The sequence below is a fragment of the Tiliqua scincoides genome, chromosome 5 (genome assembly GCF_035046505.1).
Source record: "Tiliqua scincoides isolate rTilSci1 chromosome 5, rTilSci1.hap2, whole genome shotgun sequence".
Classification (NCBI taxonomy): domain Eukaryota; kingdom Metazoa; phylum Chordata; class Lepidosauria; order Squamata; family Scincidae; genus Tiliqua; species Tiliqua scincoides.
In genome coordinates this window covers 120812938-120837728 of record NC_089825.1, presented here as the reverse complement: position 1 = coordinate 120837728, position 24791 = coordinate 120812938, and the positions used below count along the sequence as shown (strand labels likewise).

Sequence of the window (24791 nt, the reverse complement as noted above, 5' to 3'; positions counted from 1 at the left end):
CAACCACTAAAAGCTTTGGGAAACAAACAATATTGCGGTTATCCTGAACTTCCTAATGCTTGGGAAAGAGGACACAAAACATTGATACAGTGTCCGTCCAGAAATATGAGGATACCAGTGTCAATGGTTTGTAATGGGAGTTTTGACTTAACATTTCTATCCTGGGTTTAACTGCTGTGTGAATTTTTGCTGATTGTTTTTGGCCATTTTTGTTAGCCATCTATAGACACGTACGGAAAGGCAGGTTGTAAATCCCTCCGTATGTCTTAGATATTCTTTCTCCGCTTATCTAGCTGTGTCCATCTGTCTGCCCCCCCCCCCCGTCCCACAATGTAACTATATCTGTATGGCACATTCCCAGCTTTCTTTTCCTTCGCTCAGTTTGGTGCTTTTCAAAAAACGTTACTTGGGAATGGATTCCATGACTCTCATTAGAAGAGAAGCCAGCAAATTTTTTTCAAAGTTCAGACTTTGTACCTCTCTGTGTCTGGCTGGTAGTGTACAGTGCAAGCCTCTGCGTGTCTACTCAGAAGTAAGTCCTATTGTGTTCAAAGGGGTTTACAACCAGGAAAGTGTAGATAGGATTGTAGCCTTAATTCTCTGAGTGAAGTTTTTAGTTTTTCAAGTCTCTTATCTGCTGGGGGCAGTGGCGTGAGGACCGGTTATCTACATGGGCTGCCAAGCAGGGGCCTTAGTAATGTATGGGGTAGGGAGGATGGGCAGGGGTGAAGGAAAAAGCTTTGCCCTGACACCTTAAGCCCATTAATTTCTCGGTTGCTAGGGGGACAATGCTTCTCTTCACATCTTGAGAGGATTTGGCAAATTGGACAGGAAGGAGAGGCAGGAAAAGCACAAATCCTGCTTGCCTACAGGGCCGGGACACCCACTGGCAGCTTTGCTCTGCTGGGTAGCAAGATATAGATAACTGGGGAAGAAGACAACTCAGACTGCAGAGGCAACGTATCCAGATTTGGAGGACACTGAAGGAGCACAGTCTGAACTGTGCAGGGCAGTTGTGTAGACTACTTGAGTACCTCCGGATTGCCTGGTGTCTGCTCCAACTGGAATATCTTCCACTTTTCCCATCAAAGACATTTGGATCTCCTTCCAAACAGAGGCCTTTGAGGTGTCCTTTTGTGGCACCAAAGCAGCATTCCGGATGTTTGGTGGTCTTCAAAGAGAGTTTATTGATGACTGACTTTGTGTCTACATCTGCTGTGTGGCAGGGTCCTTAAACTCTAGACTAGGAGCATCTGTCTGGTGGAATTTTTTTCATTTTTCTTTCCTAGGCTAATAAACCCTTTCTGGATTGCTCTCCCCATCCCTCTCCCATCTGCCAGAGTCATGACAGCTGTGGAGATGGCCTTGCACTGGGTATGGCTCTGCCTCATCTTCTCTCCACTAGTGCCAGCCTCGGAATATGGCTTGCCCAAATTTATCTGCAGTCCTATGCCACTGGACATGGATAACGGCTGCCAGCCCGCTAGCCAACAGCGGCACGGAGCAGGGATGAACAATGGGGGAAATGGGGGCAATGGGCACTGGGTTGGGACTCTGGAGGAAGCTAAGGAAACCATCTTACACTTACGGGAGACAGTAGTGCACCAGAAGGAGATGATCCTGGACCAGAGGGAGACAGTGAGGGAACTGACAGCCAAACTGAGCCGCTGTGAAACCCATCCCCGGAGGCACGTTGAGCACCACGGAGGTCACCATGAAGAGAACCACAGTCACGGCCATGGCCACAGCCACGGCCATGGCCACAGCCAAGGCCATGGCCACCATGAAGGGACCCATCGAGGTCATCATGAAGGGGGGCATCGAGGTCATCATGAGGGGGGCCACCGAGTCCACCATGAGGATGGCCTTAGGGGACACCACGAGGATGGACATCAGGGTCTCCATGAAGATGGACACCAAGGACACCATGAAGATGGACACCAGGGACCGCATGAGGAGGGTCACAGGGGACACCACGAGGCTGGCCATCGAGATCCCCATGAAGGCATTCATGCCCGGGAGAATGAGTACCACCATTTTGGTCAACGGGAGCATCTTGAGCTGCAGGTGGGGCACAACACTCAGGATGCCTTTCGCAAGGGAGCTGCAGCTGCCAACACAATGGAGGACCCACCTAAGGAGACGTCTGCTGGGGTGCACCAGATGGAGAGGATGCTGGAATCCCTCAAGGAGAGACTGGAGCATCTACAGGTACTTATATATCAGCTCCACTCTTTAATAAAAAATATCCCTTGTATCCCTTGTTTATTCTTCTCAAGTCCTTCCAATTGTTTCTTGCCTACCCAGCTGTTCACTACTGCCCATCCATTTTTGCTCGTATCCTTTCATTTTTCTGTCCTCCCACTCCATCCCTTGTCCATCAACCCATCTGGCTTCACAGACACTCTCAGCTAGTCATCTCCATGTACATTCTTCAACCGCTTGTCAACGTTTTCGTGTATTATCTTCCGTCCTTCCCTATGTGCTCCTTGTCAATCAACATGACTACAACAAACCATTTCAAGCAATGCTATCCTTCCTCTTCTGGTAAAAGCTACCCTATTTATCTCACCTGTCACACAAAGTTCTATAAATGGTGTCTTCCTAATATCTCTTTCAACTCCGACTTTCTACCAGAGTCACCGTCTTTCACTACCAAACTTTCTGACTACCTTTTCATCTGTCCAACGCGCATATAAATTCATAACCAAGCTCTTATCCCAAAGTCATTTGGATATCACATGTGTAATGTGAAATTTTATCCTTGAAACATTCATCCACCACCGCCACTATCTGGATGATAAGATCATGAACTAAAGCCAGTAAGCCCTAGAGGGGAAATATCCTGGACCCCATTTTTAAAGGATGGCACCCCAGACAGATAAACTTGCCCATCCATCTGTTCATTCATCGAACCTACATACCATTCTGTTTTACACACCCCATCTATAACAAAAGCTCTTTCCATACTTTGTTACAGCACAATCCTAGGCATGTCTACTTAGAAGTGGGTTTATTTATTTCAATGAGACTTGTTCCCAGGTAAGTGTGTATAGGATTGCAGTCTTAGGGCCCAATCCTATCCATCTTTCCAGTGCCGTTGCAGCTGTGCCAATGGGGAATGCGTGGCATCCTATGGTGGGGGGGGCAGTCCAGGAGGCCTTCTTAAGGTAAGGGAACATTTGTTCCCATGGGGCTGCATTGCATTACTGGAAAGATGGATAGGATTTGGTCCTTAATCTGTCTATCCATGACCCCATTCCATCCGTCTATTGCATGAACACACACACAGCAATTATAAAAGTCCTAGCATTTCAAGACCTGTGAGCAAGACACTGTATTGTTGCAACAATAAATTATGCTTTGTCCCAGTTTGTCAGATTCCCATTATACCTCTTTGTAAAAAAACTCCAGCACCAGAGTGTCTACAGCCTGGTTCACACATGTGTTCATACTGCTTGATTTCTCTAAAACTGATGAATTTCACCTGGTTCCTGGCAGGTGAATGGTTGGCAACCTTCAGTCTCAAAAGACTATGGTATAAGCCTACAGCACCTGGTATTCCCAAACAGTCTCCCATCCAAGTACTAACCAGGCATGACCCTGCTTAGCTTCCGAGAACGTTTGTTCCCTTACTTCAGAGCTGCATTGCCCTTAGTACATCAATTAACTCCACTTAAGGAGTTAATGCTTAAGGTGGTGTTTGGATATATGAGAGTTCCATCTGTGGTGTTCTACCCCATTCTCCAATACAAGCCATCACTTGATGCTGCAGTTGTCTAGTCATGAACCAGCTCAAGGCTTATTTGAAGAACTCTAGTTCTTTGAGCAATCAAGTCACCCTCTACCCAAAATTCTGACCTCAACCTGTAGTGTCAACCCATTGCCCAGTCCCAGCCTCCGTCTTCTTTCATTGTGGTTGAACATTTAAATAGAGCTTGCAACTGAGTCCCCTTTTAATCTTCTTTCCGCCAGGCTAAGTATACATGGCTTCCTTAACCTTTCCTCATATGACACATTTTCTAAATCTTTTTGTCTGATGTGGCCTGCCTGGCACACATCCACCCAACTATCCAATCCTCCCACCCCTATTTCCACATACACTCTCTCTCTTTGGTCTAATCCATCAATGTATCTAGCTTCACTGTCAATTCATCTTGTTTTTAGAAAAGAAAGTAGGTGAAGTGGTTTTCTGGAATTCTTGTAATGTTTTTCTAACCTCAGGGATGAATGTCAGATAGGTATTTTGCCAGAACTCCACAATTGCTTAGTGATACCTGTTTGTTCTTGCCCATTTTGACCACCAACTTGCTTGCAAAAAACCCCTCAACTTTCACCATAAGAAGAGCCCTGCTGTATCAAGCCAAAGGCCCATCCAGCCCAGCTTCCTGCATCTCACAGTGGCCCACCAGATACCTGATGGAGCACACATGACAACAAGATACCTGCAACCTGTTGCCACTCCCTTGCATCTGGCATTCTGAGGCAGCCTGCTTCTAAAACTAGGAAGTTGCACATACCCATCACAGCTCGTAACCGGTGATGGATCGCTCCCTCCCTCCCATCTGATCACATGCGGCTGAAGGCAGAACATAACAGAAGCCATTGTTGACTATGGTATACACAGTCATCATGTCCCATTGTCGTCACAAGTAGAATAGATTTTTTGGAAACACTATAACAGGCTTGCAGCAACTGTTACCTTGCACGTGCCTGATCTCATCTGATCTTGGAAGCTAAGCAGAGTCAGGCCTGGTTAGGACTTGGATGGGAGACCACCTGGGAATACTGGGTGATGTAGGCTTATACCATAGTCTTTCGAGACTGAAGGTTGACAACCATTATAACAGGCTTCAAAACCCATTGACCAAAGTGCCAGGGGAGTGACTGCATTAATCATGATGCCTGTTTTTTCTCAACTTTGAAAAGACTATTGTTTGGTCCCAGCCTAAGTCAATTTCTTTCTGTGTACAGTACTAACATTTGTCCATTCACACAGCTATTACTACCCATAAATGGGTAGGTTTTAGGGGAGAAATTTTGGACCTAGGAAAAAAATGGTCATGAGCTCCTATGCCACTCAAATCCCTTACACAAATAACTACCACCCACAACATGGCTACTGCCTCTTCCAGGAAAGAAGAAAGGCCAAAACCTTCTTTTCCGCCTATCGGTCCCTCTCCAGACAGAAAGAGAGGGAAGCTGATACAGTCTCTGCTAGGCTTTAGGAATTCTCTCTGCCTTCCTTTCCTTCTTATACTGTCACAGTCTTTCTTAAACTTCCTCATAGGGCTGTTGAGAGGACAAACCCTTAAGGTATACAATAAACCTGAACCCTTTGGATAATTAAATAAATGTACCGACCAAACAGTAATGGTCCACTTCTCCATCCCACATTTTATTGTAATATACACATTATATTATACTCTACATTAAGCCATTTCTGCCCTGCGTTGCATATATGCAATAGGGATCAAATGTGTACACCTGTGAGCTGGGCAGAAATAGGTTAAGCAACTCTCGACTGTAAGCAAATGTGAACGTGTCCCAAAAATGGCCACATAGAAACAGAAAATAGGGTCGGATGAAATGAGGAAGAAAGCAAAAGTGGGTTTGTGCCAACACATAACTGAACTCATGGATTATTTATATTTTCACTTTTCTATACCACCCTTCCTCCAAGGAGCTCAGGGTGGCATACATAGTTCCTTCTTTCCTTTTGTCCTCAGAACAATCCTGTGAGGTGCTGTAGGTGAGGCTGAGAGAGTGACTGCCCCAAGGTCACCCAGGGAGCTTCATGGCGAAGTGGGGATTTGAACCTCGATCTTCCAGGTCTCACTCCCAAACAACTACGCTATCCTGGATTGCATGGATAGGAAAGCAGATAGATGGGAAGGATAGATGAAAATACAGAAGCAAGATGAGGCAGAAGGGAAGGCAGGTAGGATTGGCAGATGTTAAATACAGGACCTGCCCTGCTGCACAAGCAATTCTTCATCATGTGCTGTGGAAACATTTTTAGAGGCACTAACGAAGCAGCTTGAGACCTGAGAGGATCCACAGCAGTACTGCCAGCAGCCTTATAGGTGCCAGAGTTTATTGGTCCCTGCTATTATCACAGGGTGACATGTACATGGGAGATTTCTCTCTCTCTGTCTTCCCCCCCTCCCCGCGCATCAGGTACTCAGGTTGTACATTCCTTCGCCCACAACACGTCTCTCTGACCATCTGCCCGGCCTCTTGTGACCTCTCCCTCCCTCTTCCCTTCCTCACCTCTTGAACTTGATAGCTCCCCCTCCTCACCTCTTGTGTTAATTCCCCCGTGGGAGGCCATTCATTCCCTTGCAGGCCCCACCTCTTTTGCCCTTTGCACACCTTGCGTCCCACGTACTGTACTTGTTCCCATTCTGTCTGGAACCATTTAAGGTATTGGGGAAGGCTTGCTGACTTTCAGGCTGGGTCAAGTAGCCTTTGGAAAGAGTGGATCGGCTGTGATTTGCTTCAGGCCTCCTGAGCAGCACTTGGGGGTGTCTTGGGATGGTGTATTTTACAATGTAAACCACTTTGTGAACTACTTTTGTTGAAAAGAGTTGGGGGTTGGATTGGATGACTTTGTGGGTACTTTCCAACTCTATGATTCTATGAAAAGCGGTATTTAAATATTTTTTATAATGATAATAAAGTGGGAATCCTGCATTCTCTGGAGAGAGGATAGATCACAAAAGAATCAGGTAGTGTTGAAGCCCAAACAGATTACCAGTCTACCATGCATTGATAGTTTGTGGCAGTTTGACACTGCTTGGGAAGCCCGCAAGGCTTAGGGCCTTGTGGCTTGATGGGAGTGCAGAGCACTGAAGGAAGCTAAGACAGGGGCTGAGGCTAAAGGAGCATGGAATCAGAGCAATGAATAAGACACGGCAGACAGGGATTCAAATGGTAGAATGCAGGGAGAGCAGAACTGGAAGTGGGACGGACTGAGATCAAGAAAGAGTGTCCCGAGAGAGTCCCGAGAGAGTCTGCCTCCGGCCCACCTTCTGCAACCTTTATTCATTCTTAAACATGTGTAGCAATACCATTTCCCGTGGGGGCTGGGGCTGGGGATAAGAATAGGCCCTCAGTTTGGCTGTACTTGTCGTAAGAGGCGACTAAACAGCCACCGGGTAGATGGGAATCGTTAGCCTGGGAAGGCAGCACATCTGAGAGAAGGAAAACTCTGATCCCAAACCTCCACTGCCTTGTGGCTACATCCAGTTATGGAAAAGGCTTCAGTTCAGGAGTCAACCTCGAGGCAAAATCCGGAGCCGGAGTCCCTGAGGCAGTTCATGGCTGAACACAGTCACGTTCTGGCAACTCCTGCGACGCCGCTGGAAACAACTGTATTGGCTTCTGCCTTTCCATTGGACCATTTCAGCGACGTGGAGAGGGGGGATTTGCTGCATGGGTAACAGCCTATCCTCCATACCTACTTTACCCAGGCTTCGCGCACTGGAGAGGACACTCTGTTCCAGAGCCACCATTCAGAGCGTGACACCATAGTCTTCCGAGACTGAAGGATGCCAACAGGTAGCAATACCGTGCAATACAAAGCGGGTTACTGAAGGTTGCAGAGATTACACTGGCTGTAACTAGCCAGTTCTCTAGCTTAACCACAATACACATTCTTGAGATATGATCCTGTTGTTTACTGCACTGGGCTCAGACTCAGCATGATTCAAGGCTATGATGGCAGAGTGTACTTTTGCACAGACGCAGGTGTGCCTGCTGTCGTGTTGCCACATATTAAGACTAAGCCCATGATTGTGGCATGATTGCCATAATAGTTGATTAATATTTTCCTTACCACATGGTTGGACCATACAGACTAATTTGGCAGGAGTGCAGTAGGTTGGTTGTCAGTATGGGATCATACTGCATCTGTCTTCACGGCAGAAGACCTTGGGCAGATACCGCTGACCGAACGGCCCCTCCTGACCAAGGAATTAAGTCGGTTAGAAGTTAAAAGAGAAGATGTTTCAGACATTGATAAATTAAAGATCAATAAGTCACCAGGCCCTGATGGCATCCACCCAAGAGTTATTAAGGAATTGAAGAGTGACGTTGCTGATCTCCTGACTAAAATATGCAACTTGGACAAGTGTCTGGAGGAAAAATCCATTACGGGTCACTAGCCATGATGTGTATGTGCAACCTCCTGATTTTAGAAATGGGCTATGTCAGAATGCCAGATGCAAGGGAGGGCACCGGGATGAGGTCTCTTGTTATCTGGTGTGTTCCCTGGGGCATTTGGTAGGCCGCTGTGAGATACAGGAAGCTGGACTAGATGGGCCTATGGCCTGATCCAGTGGGGCTGTTCTTATGTTCTTATACAGCTGAGAGGATCCAAAATGCCCCTCAGTCCAGCCTCCTGCCAGAACCACCAGTCCCTTCCCTGCTGACTGTCCTTACCTCGCATATCTTGCAACATTTCATAGGTGACAAAAAGGGACATGTTGTCATACCAAGGATCACTTCATGGACATGCCCTCCTCACTGTTGCCACTGTTGAAGCCTCAACTTCATGGGCTGTATGCTGTATCCATGTTCTCTGCAAGAGCCTCCTTTTTGCTGATTTAAAAACAGAACTGGTGTTTGATGTTTTGGTTAAAGATATGGTAGGAAAGCATAATAGAATGTAGGACCTCACGGTGCCACAAATTCAGAGCAAGTAGTTTTGGAGCAACAGCAAACACAAAATAAGGCAAACAAGAGCCAAGTCAGATGGTTCAGGCCAAAATACAGTACAGGCCATCTTCTAAGATTGCTGGCCGGTCTGTCATGGAGGAACGTGAGGCTTTAGGTTAGCAGGGTGGCTTTTGCTGTTGTAAGAATTTGCTCCAAGCAATCTATGTTTTGACCCAGCATCCTCTAGGATCCTGGAGTGTACCTTTGTAAAGGATCCTTAGGTGCAAGGGGACAGGCTATAGTTCAATGATGGAGCATGACATTGCATGCAGAGGATCCCAGGTTCAATCCCTGGCATCTCTGGATGTGGTTTGGAAAGACCCCTGTATGGAAACTTGGAGAGCCACTAGATTCAATGTAGACAATACTGAGCCAAACGGACAATGGTGTTAGTTGAAAAGCAGCTTTGTATGTTTCTTGGTTCACCCATTGGCATCCTTTAAAATATGGCTTGTAGTTTTATTGTTTTATTTATTTGAATAATTAACATAAACAGCCACCGGGTCGATGGGACTCGTCAGCCTGGGAAGGCAGCTCATCTGAGAGAAGGAAAACTCTGACCCCAAACCTCCACTGCCTTGTGGCTACATCCAGTTATGGAAAAGGCTTCAGGAGTCAACCTCAAAGCAAAATCAGGAGCCGGAGTCCCTGAGGCAGTTCATGGCTGAACACAGTCACGTTCTGGCAACTCCTGCGACGCCGCTGGAACCAACCGAATTGCCCTCTGCCTTTCCATTGGACCATTTCAGCGACATGGAGAGGGGGGATTTGCTGCATGGGTAACAGCCTATCCTCCATATGTACTTTACCCAGGCTTCGCGCACTGGAGAGGACACTCTGTTCCAGAACCACCATTCAGAGCGCAATACCATAGTCTTCCAAGACTGAAGGATGCCAACAACAATTAACATATTTTTTATCCAGTCTTTCCACTTTAATAACCCTCAAGGTGGCTTACAACTCCAGTTCATCCTGTGTGAAATACCAACAATAAAAAGTTAAGAGAACGAACAGATAAACACACATGTTGTGCCTGCACATGCCCGATCTCGTCTGATCTCAGAAGCTAAGCAGGGTCAGGCTTGGTTAGTACTTGGATGGGAGACCGCCTGGGAATACTGGGTGCTCTAGGCTTATACCATAGTCTTTCGAGACTGAAGGTGGCCAACCATTTTTGTGCACTGCAAGCGAACAGCAATATAGTGATAAAAAGCCGTCACAGCTTGATCAATTTTCATTGTTGTGAAAATGTTGGACAAACGTAATGGGACTTAGCCTGGCATCTAAAAAACAGTAAAGACTGCACCCAACAAATTTGCTTAGGAAAGGAATACCACAGCCAAGTTGCCTTCACATAACAGGCCATCTGGCAGTCACCTTCTTAATCTCTAAAGATGGGGGCACCAGAGATAGATGAAGATTGACAGTGGTGCTGACACAAACGTTCTCATATACAGAAATGTCTTTCTGAATTGTTTTATGATGGCTTCAGGAATCTGTTGTGGCTTGAACAGCCCATGTTTCCCCATTTTTCTGACTTCTCTCAATTCATTTGTTCATCTCTTCTCAACCCGAGTATCTGACTGCCATCAGTCAGTCACACAGGTGAGCACTGGCAGCAAAACAGTCTGGTTGCACCTGACACACTCACAAGTTTAGTTATGTGTTAATTGAGAAATGCTGGAAAGTGACCCCAGTCTACGAGATAAGCATGGTCACAGTTCACTCTTGGAAGGACTGAGAGACTAGATGGAAGTTCTGAGAGTGGCAAAAACTGCCTTAGAAATCAGAATTGGCCTCATCAGGACTGTGATACAGGAGAAAAGGTTAAATTCTCCCTCTCCACATGTCACAGTCCCTCTTCTGATGTCTCTCCCCACTGCTATTTTAAAAGAAACCCACACACATAGGCAAATTACACTTTTAAGATATGCCAGTTGGTTTTCAGAAGCAAAATGCACAAAAGTAGCAGCATATTTTTAAAAAGAGGAAAAATAAAATCTTTCATAGCAGCAGAAAGGAAAAAAAAAATACACTTATCCTATGTCAAAGGGACATCATTTTTGTTATCATCGTTGTTTAGAATAGTTATGTACCACCTTTAGACACACAGACACACACAAATTCACAGTACTTTACATCACAAAGGAATAAGATTATTCCCTTTCCCCGAAGGATTCACAGTCTTTAAAAAAAAACACACCAAGTCACCAGCAACAACCAATGGGAGGGATGCTATGGTGGGATGAATGGAGTCAATTGCTTTTCCTAGGTGAGCCCTAGCAGCATTCCAGAAAGTTGACACCACAATTGAGAAGGCCCTGCTTCTTCTTGTATTTCGGCACTTGTTGTATTTCAGCAGTGGGGGAATCTGGAACAGAATCGCAGATGTAGAATAGAGTTGTTGGGAAGAATGTATATGGCTACCCCCTTGTCTTAAACCATTTGGACCAGCCTGAGGGGTTAATTTATTATTGGTTGCTTTTTATTTTATTTTTCAGTCAACTTGGAGGCCTGTTGCCAGGCAGAAAGTTAGGATATAAATGTTTTCAATAAACAAATACTACTAAATATCTTGTAAATTGGAGTGGGATTTACTGGGTTTTAGCAAGGAATGACTGTAAAGTGGAACTTCTGAGGTTTCTCTGAAAACTACACATTTTTATGGGATAGAGCAGCAGTTCTCAAACTTTTTACTGCCGTGACCCACTCTGTCAGCCATGGAAGCTGTGTTGTGTCCCATAATGTCTTGCGACTTCCGGATTGCACCCCAGAATGCAAGGTTGCAAGGTATTCTGGGGTACAATGTGGCCAATAAATTGGTTTGTGCACCAGCACTACCTGGAAGTCACAAGGCATTCAGGGGCATGACCCAGAAAGCTTTTTGGCTTCTAGGTAGCACCTGCCCTGCGACCCACCATAAGAACAGCCCCACTGGATCAGGCCATAGGCCCATCTAGTCCAGCTTCCTGTATCTCACAGCGGCCCACCAAATGCCCCAGGGAGCACACCAGATAACAAGAGACCTCATCCTGGTGCCCTCCCTTGCATCTGGCATTCTGACATAACCCATTTCTAAAATCAGGAGGTTGCACATACACATCATGGCTTGTACCCCGTAATGGATTTTTCCTCCAGAAACTTGTCCAATTCCCTTTTAAAGGCATCCAGGCTAGACGCCATCACCACATCCTGTGGAAAGGAGTTCCAGAAATTGGGTCTTGACTCACAGTTTGAGAACCACTGAAATTGAGTTGGAGCACCCAAGAGGATACACGTCTGGGATCAGTTGATACTATTGGTTTCACAAGAGCAAAATTCCTCCCTGATTTTTCTTGTTCTGTAGTTGCTTTTGCAAAACGGCATTGAGAGGAGGTACAGGACAGTGCTGCTGCCATCATTGTGGGTGGGAGTGGGGATTACCAGAGCATCTGAGGTGTTAACCTAAGCAGAGTGGCTAAAAATATATCTACTGCCCTTTTCCCTCGCTTTCCTCCTTCTTAATGCGTAAGCAAGAATGAGACATTCTGGCCCACAGCAAACTGGAGAGGGCAGATCAACATGGAAATTGCACCTATCAGGATGGATGTGATGGGGAAAGGAGAATGGACACTGGGCCCAAGTGGGGCATTTGTTCCAGTCTGGGAGAGCTTAGATTGCGGCCTGGTGTTAGGTGAGATGGATTTCCAGAGTTCAGAAAAATATAGTCACACAGCAACGTCAGTATGTATTGGGGCACATTCCTAACCAGGTTTACTCAGAAGTAAGTCTTATTTTGTTCAATGGGCCTTACTCTCAGGAAAGTGTGGTTAGGACTGCTGCCTTTGTCATTCTAAAAAGTGACATAAGAACATAAGACAGACACACTGATGGTGCTATGTAACTATATTTTTCTGAACTCTGGAAATCATCTCACCTAACAGGTCCTTGTTGCAGGGTACTTACAATCTAAAGTTTGACAGAGGGTAAGGCAAGAGAGAGAGAACAGGAAAATGGAGGTAATCGGGAAGACTGTGCATTCGGTTCAATTATTTAGGCTTACTTCAACAATGAAGATGAAGACTTCAACATTATTTCAACAATGAGATGAAGACAAATGGTCGACCATTTGGATTCAGTGTGGTCCAGACCCTAACTTAAAGTGGGTCTTACTAAAAAGTGGTTTGATAAACCAGTTCAGACACTTTGAACCAATTTTGAACTGGTGTAGATCATTTCATGCATAAGAATAACAAACTCTTTGCAATGTGACTGTATAAAATACACACACAAATAACTCTTTAACTTCTGGAAAAAAATATTAACTTTTTTTTAATTTAAAAGAAAAACTGCTGAAGGTTTTTACAAACACAACAGGACAAAAGCAGAATAATAAAACTGAAAGCATAGATAGCTGAGGGCCTGATTGTTGAACCACTTCTTGGGAACCAACTATGTTTAGGTGTTTGGTTCCAGTTCGAGACAACCAAGAGAGTTTTCACTTGGTTCCGGTTCATGGTAAAAAAAGCTCTAGAATTGGTGTATGGGGTTGGGCCCAGGTTCCCAGTTGTGTTAACGGCTTAGTGAAAAAGGCGGTTTTGAGGAAGGATTTGAAGGAAGTGTTTCACACAGGTGTTCAGGGAGGGAGTTCCTGGCGCAAGCAGCAGCAAAGGGGAAAAGGGTAGGATTGTTTCAGTTAACATTAATGTAACAGATTAACATGAGCATCTCTCCCATCCTCACCAGCACAATCGGAACAGCTCAGTCTTCTCCACGTCGCTGCGAGATGCTCTTCAGAAAAAGATCAGCATCTTGGAGCATCAGATCCATGAGAAATCAAATGTTTCTGAACACCACCAGCACAGCGGGCCAACAGCTGCAGGACTGAGACACAAACATGTATCGCACGGGCATAGTGTTGAGAAAGGTGAGTGTGGCTACACTAGGGACTGGAAAGGTCAGGATGGGGGGGAGTTTAGTCATAAGCTAATGAATGGATTGATGGATTGTTAAAAGGAAGGAAGGAAGAAGGAAGGATTTTTGAACTAAAGAGGTATTTGGTGATATGGACAGAGGATTTAAATGATGAAGCATATCTGTTTCACTTATCGAAGTGGCTCTTTCTAACATTTTATTGAGGGCTTATACAAGCACAAAGAAGGATGGAGGGATGAAGAGGTAAAGAAATAATTTGATGTGAGGCAACTGATGAATTAACAGAAGGTACAGAAGGTCAGGCAGTCTGGTCTAGAGGGTAGAGCCTCCGTTTGCCTGAAGATAACATCTGAAGGTCGCCAGTTCGAGGCCACCGGCACCGTGAACGGCGAGAACTTGAAGCAGCTGACAAGCTGAGCCGAGTTATTGCACCTGCTCTTTGGCCTCTGTCAGCCTGTGTGGGAGGAAAATGGAGGCCAGAATGTGATACCAGATCATAAAAGATCCATCTGAAATGTTGTGGTTCTTGAAAGACAGAACCTTCTTCAATTGTAAAAATCACTATTGGGATTTAGTATAGCCTGCCTATGTAAACCGCCTTGAATTAAAGTCTGAGGAGAAATCTGACGACCAAGAAAGGCGGTATATAAATACCTGTATTATTATTATTATGACTACATAAATTAACAAGTGCTTTAATGGATGCATAAGTGAACGAGGGCTGCAATCCTATACACACTTTAGGATTGTGTATAGGAGTGCACAGGTAAGAGTAAGCCCCATTGTACTCAGTGGGGATTACTTTTAAATAGACGTGCGTAGGAGTGCACTGTTAGTACAAAATGCTATGCAAGTCTACTCAAAATAAAGCCCTGTTGTGTTCAGTGGAGCTTACTCCCAGGATTGCAGCATTTATTACTTAGTGGGTTCACTGATAATCCCTTAGGCAAAGGGATGGATTTTAGATTGGGTGGAGAGATTTATGGGGTAAAGCTTAGGGATAGATGTCTCGACAATGGTGGACGGCTGAAAGAGAAACCATGGTGTGTGTGGAGGGAGGGGAACAGATCAACATTGCAATATCAGTGTGAATAAAAATGGATGGACAGACAGGAAAACTCTTTGAATAGATCTGTGTTTCTCAACCAGTGGTACTTGAGTTGCTTTCTGGTAGTACTCACAGGACCCCAGAAACCTGCTACCCGGCAGCAAGATCAGGAACATGATGCAACAAACAGCAGTAGGAGGCTCAGCTCGGCAAGCAGAGCTCCAAAGCATGCTTTTCCATGCCCCCAAAAGCTCTCCTGTCCACCCTGAGCCACTTACTGGTGTTTGTCACATTGCATCTGGCCTCCGAACTCAGAAGTAACTGGTGATGGTATCACCAGTTACTTCTGGTGGTACTTTGAATAGGTGGACCATATAAAGTGGTACAGCGGAGGACAAATGTTGAGAAACACTGGAATAGATAACTGGAAAAGTGTGTATGAAGATGGATAGCAAGACAGACAGCAATGCATGATGGGTGAATGGACAGCCAGAGACCAGTGAGTCTGTGGGTGATATCTAGTAGGTAGGTAGGGTGGCTGGCTGGCTGTGAATGAATGGACAAACCCACTTCCCCTCCATTTCTCTGTGTTGGCAGCTCAGTTCCACATCTCTGATCCCCTCTGTCCTCCAGGGCACAAGGTGGAAAAGCATTCTGAGGATTTCCGTGTGGGCTTTCCCCTCCGCACTAACTACATGTATGTCAAGGTGAAGCGCACCCTCCACCAGGAGATCTTTGCTTTCTCCATCTGCCTCTGGCTCAAGTCAAGCTCAGCACCAGGGATGGGCACCCCGTTCTCCTACTCTGTTCCAGGCCAGGCCAATGAAGTGGTACTCATTGAGTGGGGGAATAACCCCATGGAACTGCTAATCAATGACAAGGTATTGCAGCAGAGCTAGGTTGGGTGGAGGTCTTGGTGCCAAACCAGAAGAGTCTTGGATGCTGGGGAGATGTTTGAAGTGTGTTCATATTTCTCCACCTTGGCTGCCTTTTACTTGATAACTGAAAGTCAAGTTTCTTGTGTTTATAGCCATTTGATCTGAACCAGCTCAGCAATGTTCTGTGTCTGCCCCGGCCCTCCACCAATCTGAAGAAGGTTGAAGAATATGTGCAAGAGACAGAACTGTCTTATTCATTTCAATCACAAACCTTCTAGATTGTGATTCTGGGATATATCATGAAATAGATTCTTAACAGCAGTTGAGGACCTCCCATTATATTATATGAGGCAAATGCCCTGGGTGCGAGGCTGTAGGACCTCACTGAAGCCTCTCAGAGCTCCTGATGGGGTTGGAAACTGTGCTTCTGGTTTATAGCATCAGGGAACTTCAGAGAGGCTTCTCCAGTGCAGCCTTGGGTTGCGCAAAGCTCCGTGAGCCTCATGTGAGTGGGGGGGACAGATTTGTGTACGGAGGGGTTGTGACTGCTGGAGGAGGGCACTATCATGGACAGCCCGCTGAGGGCACTTTGCCCCGGGGAGCCGGGCTGGGGAGGTCCAGCACTGCTTAGTAGGAGTGTCAAGAAGAGATACAGACAGGGGCAAGAGGACATGACCAAATATTTGCTTTGTAAGGTGTAAAAGTGTATCCACAGGTACCTAAAATTCTAGACTGGACGAAATATTCATATCCGAGTGGAATAAAGTATTATTAAGCTATTGTTGTGGATGAATGGATGAAACATGCACATTAAACGTTTGGATTTTTTGTATACTTTGCACGTTTATTTCATTCATTTGTTCATTCATAATTTAATTTTGCCTTATTTGTCCTCGTAGTAAAGCAATGGCCTGCCATTATCCTGATTTATTTAGTACAGTTTTATTTTGTGGGACCTGTACTGTGAAAATCCATTACATGCTATATACCAATTGCATGCAATCCAGGAGATATGTGCCAATATCTTAATGATATAAGAGTATACTTAACAGCTTTCATATCAGCTGACTGGTGAGACAAACCCTGCCTCTCTTCCTCTGATATACCAATGTATCTCCAGAAAATCATGCTGGTGGTGGAGCTAAGGCCTCTGGCACCTGGGGATAATGAAAATTTTTAATGTCCTGCCCCTGCGCATGGCCTCCCTAAGCCTCAAAAAGCTTTCTGGAGGCATTAGAAAGGCACTTTTAGGTTTCACCAAAACCAAAAGTGCCTTTCTAAGGGCTCCAGGAGGCCTTCAGAGGGTCTCCCTGAGCCTCAGAACACCACTTTTTTCACCTTGGGTCTACAATCAGGGGTGCAGGCTGGCACCCCCTCAAGGTGTAGTACCTGGGGAAATGTATGCAACTGCCTCCCCCCGGCTATGCCACTGAGGCATGCAACTCAACGAGCTTGATTGGTACAGAAAGGTTTTGCCACAGTCATCCATCATGCTTCATAACCGAACATCTGAATGAACATTTGATCCTGTGGCTCCCAAGTCCAAGACCATGCAGTATTCAAATGGGCGAGTACCATTCACATCATATCACATTTTTTACACTGCCCTAAAGGCTCAGCATGTCTCTCATCTCTTAAACCCGTTCTCTGCCCTCTTTTGCAGGCCTCCACATTACCACTGGCCATTAATGATGCCAAGTGGCATCACATCTGTGTGACATGGTCAACTCGGGATGGCATTTGGGAGGCTTACCAGGATGGGGTTCGCAGAGGCAGCGGAGAGAACTTGGCTCCCTGGCATCCGGTGAAACCTGGGGGTGTTTTCATACTGGGCCAGGAACAGGTAAATAATAACCTTCTCACATCATGTTTTCAAAGTTCTGCCCTCCCCTATGGAGGACCATGAATGTTTCTTCTAAATTTAACTATCTTTCTCCATCTTCTTTCCTCAGGACACTCTGGGTGGCCGATTTGATGCAACTCAAGCATTTATTGGGGAAATCTCAGATTTCAACATGTGGGGCCACATCTTGACACCGGGTGAGGTTTACAAAATGGCGACCTGCACAAGCCACGTTGGCGGTGACCTTATCAACTGGGCCGAGGCCGCCATGGAGCTACACGGTGGAGTGGTCAAACTACCTTTTAATGCCTGCCATTGAGAAGTCATGAAGCGATCGGGGCTTCTGGGTGCTTTGGGAGGAGAGTGAAGTCTGATGATTTAAGATAGCAAATGCGGCTGGGAAGAAGAATCACAGGATTTCCCCAGAAGAAAAAGCCACCTAGTGACTTTAAAGGGAGTGGAGATTGAGATCCATGATTCCTGGTTTCTTTGGGAAAAGAGTAAGGACTTTCAATTAGGGACATGGGTAGGGGTCATTTCAATGCTCTGGAGTTCCTTGGAAGGAGAGTTGGATATAGCAGTAATGTGCAGTAAGGCCTTAGGGTCTGGGAGCTAGCACTTCTGGATTTTCAGCAAGGGTGCCTGATAAAAAAAAATTTCTTTTAAAGTAAGGAAAAATTTGAAGTATTAGAGTCTGTTCTGTGGAGTGGTTTCATGGAGAGGAAGGATTTCTGAAACCAGAAACATCCCAGATGTTATATGGAGCTGGGGATTTCAATTAGGAGCCTTTCATTAATATGAGGTAACTGTTAATTGTGTTCCTCATGATGGGCAGTATTGGACACACCCTATGGAACAGACAGAATTGGTTCATCAGGAAGATGGCTGGAAGGGTGGTACCATCCATTCTTCGGTACCTCAAGTTGTGCAACCATCTCCCATCTAGGAAGCAGAAGTCCTGATTCAGTCTAGTTGCCTTCTGTAGCCTTTGTGGAACATGCTTGGCAAAAAAACTGAAGAGAGAATTGGATTCATCTTCCTGACCCTTTTCTTTTGACAAAATGGATGGATTCTTTAACATAAAAGATTTGTAGATTTTTCAATGCTTCTTTCTCAGTTCAGAAGACAAGATCTTCTGTTTTCCAACAACCTGAATGTTATTTATATATCATTTAGATTTATATTCTGCTCTATCCCATGGGTTCAGAGTGGCTTACAGTATTTTCTTTTTTATAGTACATGTTAGCAGTACTTTCTCTAAGCAGCTCACAATCTTTAAAAAAAATGGTTTGGGGGGAAGATTATAAGAGGACAAATAAAATCAGAAATAACATTGTAAAAATGAAAGAAAAAAGTAAAGAAAAAAGAACTCAAAGCTCAGTCCTAGGTGTGATGGAATCACCAAGGCTCTGCCCAGGAAGGAGGCAGATGTTAAACCTCAGCTTCTGTAAGGCTTCTCCCAGCAACAGCATCAACTGTCAATGGTGATGGGGGCCCAGCACTCAGTCCTAGGTGTGATGAAGTCTTTGAGGCTCCTTGCACCATCAGTTTCCTTCTGTGGGGAACACCTGTTTCCAAGTACATCAACTACCAGCATATCCCAGTGGAAGATTTATAATTCTGTATTACAAACTCAGTCCTTTGAGATCGACCATCAGGCTTCGTGGAATTGGTTTCTGGATCTGCTGTTCGTCTTAATCTCTCCTTTCCCTTCTTCAGGAAATCTCTTCCAAGATCTAGGCCAGCCTATAGGATGGGATGAGGACTTGTAGGAATGTTTTGCTCTCTTCACCGTATATCTAACATATCTGCACAAACTTATTTAAAACACGTGCCTCTGCATGGATGCATCTCTCTTTAGGTGGCTTTACAGGACCAGTTTTCTACTGGTTTTTTTTTTCCCCCCCAACCTCACTGGTTTCAGTTCAACTAGTGTTGAATTTGCATGTGCATGGCCCATTTTGTAAATGGTTTGGCATACGTCCACTGATAGCAAGAAACCCTTGTTCAGGGCACAGTCCTATTCATGTCTATTCAGCAGTAAGTCCCACTGTAAGCATCTACAAATTTGTAGCCCAACCACTAACTTGGGGTAAGGGAGCATAAACTCAGCTAATCCGCTAATGAGCAGGTGCAGGTTCAAGGAGATCCGTGTCAGGTCTCCTGGGCCAGGAGGGGGATTAGGATTGGGCAGTAGGGCCTGCCACCATCTCTGCCCCCTCCTGCTCTGCTCTCTTATCCCACCCTACTTCCCCACACCCTCGCCACATCCTCCCCTAACCCCGGAATGCCTCCCCCCTGCCCTGACTTACCCATCCATCGCCCAGCGTTTGCCTGGAGCTCCAAGCAGCAGTTGTCCATCCTCTGCCCAGCACTGGCTGAGGGCGGGCTTGCACTTAGCCAGCGCTGGCGCCACCCCAGCAGTGTCACAAGAATACTTTACGGTATGTTTGCGACACTGTGCACTGGTGCTGGGTTGGCGCAGGCCCATTAGGATTGGGCCCTTAGTCAACCCATGTTTGTGAGGATTTTCCAGGGTGAATTGATCACGTAATCTGGACATGGCTGAATCAAAACCAGGCGCCTATTTACATAACCTTAGAAACATGCTGAACTGTGATTTGATGGTATATTAGCGGAGTCTCTAGAGGCATAGGAAAGCTATGTTGCTCATCGCTATGAATGATACCATTTCCTCACAGTGTGGTGGCATACCACGCCTCACTGTTTTTCTGTTGGCCAGATCAGATATGCTGTGGCTAAGGCGATGTCTGAATGCTACATCAGTCCAGCAAACTCTGATTTAATGCTTAGCAGTGCTTAACCTGCATAAGTGCTGACTTTCATAACACCAGAATATGGGATGATGCAAGACGATAGCCCAGGTAGAACACAATCTATCCAGGCCCAGGGCCATAAATCAACCCCAGTTCTATAAATGCAAATTGAACCCAGGTTGACTAGGAAAGACAATATTGTTTGGGAAAAGAATGGGGAATTGGTCCTACACATTTATAATAACTAGTAATAGATCAATCAGACTGTCTGATAGAATTTGGGGGGGGGGGCTGTTGTAAATAGGGGAATACAAAGATTTTAAGGATAAGACAGCAGGAGTCAGAATCTGTTGTCTTGCTGGAAGCTAGGGTGCCTGAATTCTCTACGGGAGAAGTTACGGGGATGTCTAGTGCTTCAGAGCAGGGGTCTCCAAACCCTGGCCCCGGGGGCCAGATGCAGCCCACAGCCAGCCTCTATCCGGCCCATGGCCAGCCTCTTGTCCCCTGAAAGCCTCTGGCCCATTCAACTGAACACGACCAGAGCTGTGCTCTGGTTGTGTCTGGAGGGTGTTCTGAGGGGCCAGAGAGGTTGAATGAATGAGCCTATTCATTCATTTATTCACTCATTTAAGTTCCATCTCTAATTTATTTATTTAAATTTTATGTTTAAATTTTTTTTTGGCCCTCAACACCACGCCAGATATTTGATGCGGCCCTCTGGCCAAAGAGTTTGGAGACCACTACTTTAGAGTAAGAGCCCAAACCTATGTGATAGAGGAGCTCTTTTTTCCTGCTTTCATGGAAAAGCAGGGGGCCGGAAAAGCATGGGGGCAGGCTCGGATTGGGGCAATGGAGCTGGAGGGATATTTAACCCTTTACCCAGGCTTTTTCCCTGATCTAAACACCTCCCAAAGCTGTTCTTAGATTTACAGTAGAATAAAAGACAGGATACAGACATCTGTCTTTTCCTCTGCAACTCTTAAAAGCAACAGATCCGAGCTCTCCCACACCACATCTGTTTTGGCCCTAAGGTGAGAAGCTTTAAAGCCAGAGTTCCTAGATTCTTTGCAAGAGATGCTCGCTTGCTCAAAGAATACCAGACATCTTTGTGTGTGTGGCAAATATGTGAATACCTTCATAGCGTAGTAGGGTTTTCTATCTCTGTCTTTGTAAATACTGGATCTTTCTGGGCTTTGATAGTGTATGTTTTATTTGTGAAAAGGGGGTGGGATATAATTTATTGTCTTGAATTTTCTTACTCCAAACTGGTTGCAATAAATCTGCCAAAGAAATGATAACTCTTTTTCATGTGCTTTTGGTCATACTTCGTTTCCAGTTCCTACACATTACTTTTATAGAAACTTTTCAGTTTCTTTTATAACACGAATATTCATACTCCACTTCTCCTTAGAACTTGGTGCACTGGACCTTCTGTGGAGTTCTGCATTGCCTTCCTCCCTGATTTTTTAAACAACAAAAGATAGTTGGAGCAGGCTGGTAGTCTGAATGGAAGAAGGATGGCTGGATAAGCTGCTGAAGCCTTTTCCCGCTGGTTATTTTTCAGCTCTAACTTGCCTTCTCCAAAGCCTTGTGCTTCACGTCCTGCTTCCACTACTGGCATCCACCCTCACTCTCCCCTTATGCAGCAGCAAATGCTCTCCACAAGGAGTGACACTCCCCATCATGATTGTGTTTGCTGCATTTCTTCCTCTGAAGGAAGATGTAGGCACCCAGTATCTTTTCCCATGTGTAGGAAAGCAGCTTGAGGTCTGTGTGCATTTTGAGCAAACAGCAGGAAGGGAATGGATCAAGCACTTCCTGCTCCTACAATTCTACTCTTGATTGATGCCTCTGGGGCTGCTTTTCAATACTAAAAAAAACAAACCCAAACTTCTCACCTGAATAAAGATATGTTAAATTGTTGGCCATGAAAACCTACAAACATATATAAAACGACCTTGAAGCAGCTGACAAGCTGAGCCAAGTTGTTCCATCTGCTCTGAGCGTGGGAGGATTGAGGCCAGAATGTGAAACCAGATCAGAAAGAAACATCTGAATGTTGTGGTTCTTGAAAGATAGAACCTTCTTTCAATTGTAAAAATCCCTATGGGGATTTAATTAGCCTGCCTATGTAAACCGCCTTGAATAAAGTCTGAGGAGAAATCTGACGACCAAGAAAGGTGGTATATAAATACCATTATTATTATTATTATTAAAACCCAAACTGTTGCAGGGGTGGGTGGGAAAGGAATGCCAGAATGCCATGTCAAGTTCAGTTTGGCCCTCAGTAATCCTTATAGCTCCATGAAGTAGACCAGTGATGTTATTATCTCTGGGCTACAGGTGAGGAGATAGCAAGATAGGGCCTTGTTCAACTTTATGGCTGAGGTAAGATTGGAAACACATCCCCTGAGCTCATAAGCCACCCTATTGAACCTTCAGAGTCATATATGAATCCCCCAAAATTGACTGTATGTCTGGCAGACAAAATATATGGAACAAGACATGGGATGGATGTAAGCAAAACAGAAACTTGCTTTTTTCTGACTTCTCATTTTAAGGTTGGAAATGAGGTAAATAATTCACAAATATTCAAAATTTGGCAGCACCATTAAACTTTGAGTGCTTTAAAGGCATTGCTTTTTCATATTCAAGAGCCAGCAACGCAACTATACAGTGGTGAAATTCTACTTCAAAAATGTGGCCATGGAGTGCTGTGGTTGTGCATTAGTCTTGCAGGCCTCCCTTGGCTGTTTTGCTGCTGGCGGGCATCAAATATGAAAATCTCATGTGTTGTCAGTGGTTGAATCTCATGTGCCGACAGTGGCTGAATCTATGTGCTGTCAGTGGTTGAATCCTGTTGTATGCAAAACATATTTGCATGCCAGCAAACAAATACTGGCTAATACGAAACACCATTCTGTATCAGCTGTCAAAGAATAAGGGCCCCAGCAACCGCCGTCACAAAAGTGAGTGCGGCAGGCATAAGCCCAAGAAGACGACACTCAGTGCCAAGAAGACAACACTGGAGTGGCTCTAGTGGTAAATCCTCCCACCCGGATTTGATGGTGAGGCTTTCTGGAGGTGGGGAGGGGCAGAACTGGGTGGGGGGAGGGTGGGCTGGAAGGAGGATCAGGCCCGGGAAGGGGATGACGGCAGACTCTGCAGCCGAATCCTATGCCCCTTCCCAGACTGGAAAGCTTGACATGGGCCTCCTCAATTCTGTGCCAGCCTGCACAGCTCTGTGGAGACCCATTGTCACAGACTGTGCTCTACCCTGGGAAAGGGAGTAAATGCTCCCTTACCCCAAGAAGATACCAGAGGCTGCCCTGGCCCCATGGGATGCAGTGGCAGCCATTTCAGTGCCCCTGCTCCCCTGGGCACCACTGGAGCTTAGGATTGGGTTGTAGGACAATTCCTTAGCTAGCATCAAACAGCAGAACACAGCTGTAAAATGTACAGTAAATAGTTGACAACATGCTGGAGTTCTGCTGTTGAAGCTAAGAAGCTTTGACCCTATAAGCTGTGTGGAGGAGAGACTTTCTTCTAAGAACCACATATAAGCCCCTCTGAGACTAGTGTTCTATACAGGTGGAGTTGGCCACAGATAATAATGATAATATTCAGAGATTGCTATCAAAATTCTGGGAGAATTTCACTTGGAACAGATTGGTTTCAGCTTTGTTCTGGCTTAGGTCCAGGCAGGTCATCCGTTTGTTCTTGATCCCATTAGTGGTGGCTCAGACCAGATCTGGATTCTTGGCAACAGGAGGGACAGGCAAGGTCACCGGAGCAGCAGTGGTATATTAATAACCTCAGGAAGGATGCATTAGTGACCCTTGGGCCAAGGGAGAGATCTAACCTGGCTCCCAGAGAATGGAGGGACGGGGGAAGTGCCTGCTGCTTCTGCTCCTCAGGGCAGGCTGGTCTCTGGCATGATATTTGGGTCCCCTGCCTTATGCTCTATTTTTCCGCCACTGATTTTCTGAATCAATAGGACAGCTGTGTCCATGGCAGGGCCAACTCCAGGCAGAACTGTAACACTCTGCCCCGGCTGCTGGGCTGCCTGAGGCAGTGATGCCATGATGTCGCATGACATCACGATGTCATGGGATGTCATGATGTCACTTCTGGGTTCTCCCCGAAGAGAGCACTCGCTGTGGCGGCTTCACACCCGTTCCTTCTCCTGTGGAGGCACCCTTTACCTCCACAGGAGAAGGAACAAAAGGGTGCACAAAGGTGCCAGCAGTTCCTCCGTAACTAGGGTGGAGCACGAGGGGCAGTCAAGCACCCCTGCTTGGTAGTGTCTGGCGCAGGTGCCTCTCAGGCTTGTCCCTAGTTACGCCTCTTACACCAGGAAGTGGGAAAGTTGGGTGTTTGCAAGGCAGGGCTGCCTCGGGATGTATCCAAAATCCTGACATGCCTGAACCAGAACCTGGTGATGTCACAAGGCAAGGCCACTAATGTCACAACACTGCCAGTGCCAACCCGTTTAAAAAAATGGTGGAGGGTTGATTTGGTACTAGGAAGGAGCTCAGCCACAGCCCAAACATGGCCTTCTGCTGCCTGCCTGCCTGCCTGAGAAGAAAAGCTGGTGAAATTGGGTCCTT

At 45.8% G+C, this 24791-nt stretch overlaps 2 protein-coding genes across 2 annotated transcripts in view; both read left to right on the top strand.

The window, feature by feature from the left end:
* TNNT1 (troponin T1, slow skeletal type) overlaps positions 1-24791 on the top strand; it is a 504690-nt gene that overhangs the window by 246326 nt on the left and 233573 nt on the right. The window lies entirely within an intron of this gene.
* Positions 1345-17723, top strand: LOC136651992 (neuronal pentraxin-1-like). Its single transcript, XM_066628791.1, has 5 exons — positions 1345-2211; positions 13447-13627; positions 15317-15564; positions 17225-17404; positions 17514-17723. The coding sequence occupies exons 1-5, from the start codon at positions 1345-1347 to the stop codon at positions 17721-17723; spliced, it is 1686 nt and encodes a 561-aa protein (XP_066484888.1).